Source organism: Hevea brasiliensis, chromosome 7 (assembly GCF_030052815.1).
Source record: "Hevea brasiliensis isolate MT/VB/25A 57/8 chromosome 7, ASM3005281v1, whole genome shotgun sequence".
Lineage (NCBI taxonomy): Eukaryota > Viridiplantae > Streptophyta > Magnoliopsida > Malpighiales > Euphorbiaceae > Hevea > Hevea brasiliensis.
The window spans coordinates 19,538,251-19,541,948 of NC_079499.1; the positions used below are offsets into that span (position 1 = coordinate 19,538,251).

The following is a 3,698-nucleotide window of genomic DNA, read 5'->3' on the forward strand; positions in this document are numbered from 1 at the left end:
TTTGAGATGAGCATGATAGGTGAACTTACCTTTTTCCTTGGACTACAAATTAAGCAACTCAATGGTGGCATCTTCATTAATCAATCCAAGTACATCAAAGATATGCTAAAAAAATTCAAGATAGATGATTTAAAGAGTATTGGAACTCTTATGAGCTCCACCATCAAGTTGGAAAAGGATGAAAAAGGTAAAGATGTTGATCAAAAGCTATTTAGAGGCATGATTGGCTCACTTTTATATTTAGCTGCATCTAGACCCGACATTCATTTTAGTGTGTGTTTGTGTGCTCGATTGCAATCATGTCCTAAGGAATCTCATCTAATTGCTGTTAAAAGGATTTTCAAATACCTCATTGGCACACACTCAATTGGTTTATGGTATCCTAAATGCGACACGTTTGATCTAGTTAGATATAGTGATTTTGACTTTGCTGGAAGTAGATTGGATAGAAAGAGTACTTCGGGTACTTGCCAATTCCTAGGTCATGCCTTAGTGTCTTGGCATAGTAAGAAACAAACTTCTGTAGCTCTTTCTACTGCTGAAGCAGAATACATTGCTGCAGGAAGTTGTGTTGCTCAAATTCTATGGATGAAGCAACAATTAAAAGATTTTGGTTTAAAGGTTGATCATGTTCCTATTAGGTGTGATAATACTAGTGCCATCAACTTAACTAAAAATCTAGTCCAACACTCTAGATCAAAGCACATAGAAATTAAACATCACTTTATTAGAGATCATGTTCAAAACGATGACATTAAGTTAGAGTTTGTTCCTACAGAACAACAACTTGCAGATATTTTTACAAAACCACTAAATGAGAAAAAATTTTTTAGGATTAGAAGAGAACTTGGCATGAGTGAAGCTATTGAATGATATTTATTACATTTAATATGAATTTGGTACATAAATTGGTTAAATATGTTGTTAGTACTATATTCTGCGTACATGTGTTTTTAGTTAACTGCTTTCTCACTGCAGTTGTCTAGTTTTATACCTGTATAATATTTAGCCAACTGGGTTTCAAAATTAGTTAACTAATTTTACCTCTGTGTACATTTGACAAAACACGCCTGATTTAAAATTACTTTCTTTCTAATGGGTATTTTCGCTCTCTTTGTAATCTATTTTGACAAATATACCCCTGACCATAGTTATGCTCTTTTTATGTCTTTAAAGGGTAAAATTGGGTTTTGGCAAAAAGGGATTCCCGGTTCTCCATGAAAAACTGTACACAATTTCAAAATTTGAATTTTTTTTTTGTAACTGCTGCATATCACTTCAATCAATATAAAACTCCCTCATTTCTCTGCTGCAAGTTGATTCTCCACTCTCTTAGAAACCCCAAATTACTCTCAAAACCAGAAATCCCCAATTTTCTTTCTCAAAATCCCTAAACGGTAAAATCCCGTTCTTCCTTAAGCCGCTACTTCTCACTGAAATTTTTCAAGGGTCGATGGCAAGGTTAAAACAAATGACTACCAAACCTCGAAAATTCATGGGTGATGCCATGAAAGCTGCTGCCAGTTTCGAAAAGGAGAGAGAAGAAGGAACTGAAGTTGAGAACAATAATGACGAAACAGAGACAGTGGCAGAACGAGCAAGAAAAAGAAAGGGAAAGGGTATTGCTGGGTCAGAGCCTTCTGAGAAAAAGAAGAAAATGGAGAAGGCCCTTGCTTCGAAACCTTTTGTGCAACAAAATATTTTCGAGCCAAGTTACATTAAATGGGATTCATTTTCTAACTTGCCTTATGAATTTGAAGAATTATTTACTTTTCAAGGTTGGATGGAATTTTCTGAGTTGAATGAATATTATTATCCTTATTTGATTCAAGAATTTTATGGAAGTGTGAAAGAAGTTGTTAAAGGAGAAAGTTTTAGTGCGAGAGTTAAGAAGAAAAGTCAGATTGTTGATGTTGAATTCTTAGCCTCTGTTTTAAACCTACTAAATGATGGAAATAGGATTGGAACCTTCAAAGATTCTAGGAAGCTTGAAGGATATGATGAGAAGGCATTTCAATTATCAATTTTTTCGGAGGGTACACCTGAAAATGAAATGACCAACATCAATTTAGTGCCTCAAAATTTTAGGATTCTACAATCCTTCATTTGATATTTGCTCAATCCTAGAAGTGGTAGTCACTCATATGCAAATAGCCTTGATTTATGCATTATGTGGCACTTGGTTAACAAAATCAGATTTAATTTGCCATTTTTTATTTTTAAAGTGATTGCTAAGTCTAGTAAGCATAGAAGGTTGCCATATGCTATGCCTTTGACTCTTATATTTCAAGCTATGGGAGTTGATTTGAGCAAAGAAAAGAAGTTTAGCAATCCTATCCCTATTAAGGAGATATTCAAGGCTGTTGATGGTAGGAAAAGAAGTAAGAAAGAAAACAAAAAGCAAGAAGAAGAGACTGAGATTGAGATTAAATCTGAATCAGAATCAAATTCTGAAACAGAATCAGACATCCCACTAAGCAAGTTGAAAGAGACAAGTTCTAAGATAGATGAAGGGGAAAGCTCTAAGAAGAAAGAGAAAATGAAGCTGAAAATGTCAGATTTTGTGAAAATCAGTAAAGCAAATCTGGACATGATGAAGGAAATAAAAGAAATGAGTGGACTGACCTTGAGTATTTTAGAAAAATCTCATGAATTGCAGAAGGGAATTATGGCTGAGCACAATGCAAAGATGGATATGTTGCTTAATAGATTGGATAGGCAAGAGTGGTTCATGAAGAAGATGGCTCAAATGCTGTTTGGTGAATCTTTTGGAAAGTTTGGAGATTTTGGAAGCTACCCACAGGGTACTGCTGGTCCTAGCAATGCAAAGGCTGCTGGACCAAGTGGAGTAAAAATTTCTGAAGTGGAAGAAGAAGAAGAGGAGCATGTAGAAGCTACTGAAAAGGTACAAGAAGAAAGTAAGATAGCTGAGGTTGAAGAAGTAGAGAAAATTGATGAGAAGGAAAAATCTGCAGAAGAGGCATCAGAAGCAGAACAAGAACCTGACAAAGAGAAATCAAGAGAATCCTCCTCATCTCATACTAAAAGCAATAGCAGCAGTGACAATGGAAAAAGTGAAGGCAGAAATGGTTCAAGACAAGAAGAGGAGAAGGAAGAGCAGTCCCAAAACCCATCCTCTGAACAACCAAACATTGTTCCTACTGACTCTCAACCAGTACCTGAATCAACCATCTCTTTACCCATGCAATACGGACCTAGAAGAACCAAAGCCCAAGCCAGAAAATCAGTTCTACCCATTCCTCCAAAAATCCAAATAACCATACCTGAAAAAAAAAACCCCCAAAGAAGAAGAAACAAGCCAAACTTATTGATCCCACTCACCTTAGGAGAAGTGGCAGATTCTTAGCAGTAAAGAAAAATCTTGAGATTTTTGAAATATGCTTTATGACTTTCAAAGTTGTGTCTTTTTGTTTTTCTTTTTTAAACAGGGGAGAAAATAAGAGAAAATAGGAGAAAGCCTATCCTTTTGTTGATGTCAAAAAGGGGGAGAAATTAGGAGAAGATAGGAAAATATTTTAACTGACAGAATGATTTTAGTTAACTGGGTACATTTTTAGTTAACTAATTTTGTTCAGTGGTTATATGGTTCATATTCTGATATAGATATTTTGGACTTATTTTGGAAAGTTATTGAAGATATGATGATAATCCTTTATGATTGACTTATGGTTGAATTG

General features: G+C 35.0%; 1 protein-coding gene across 1 annotated transcript; it reads left to right on the plus strand.

Annotated features, from left to right (window-relative positions):
* Positions 1-1,453: 1,453 nt before the first annotated feature.
* Positions 1,454-3,367, plus strand: LOC131181343 (eukaryotic translation initiation factor 5B-like). Its single transcript, XM_058149385.1, has 3 exons — positions 1,454-1,712; positions 2,226-2,369; positions 2,460-3,367. The coding sequence occupies exons 1-3, from the start codon at positions 1,454-1,456 to the stop codon at positions 3,365-3,367; spliced, it is 1,311 nt and encodes a 436-aa protein (XP_058005368.1).
* Positions 3,368-3,698: the final 331 nt, after the last annotated feature.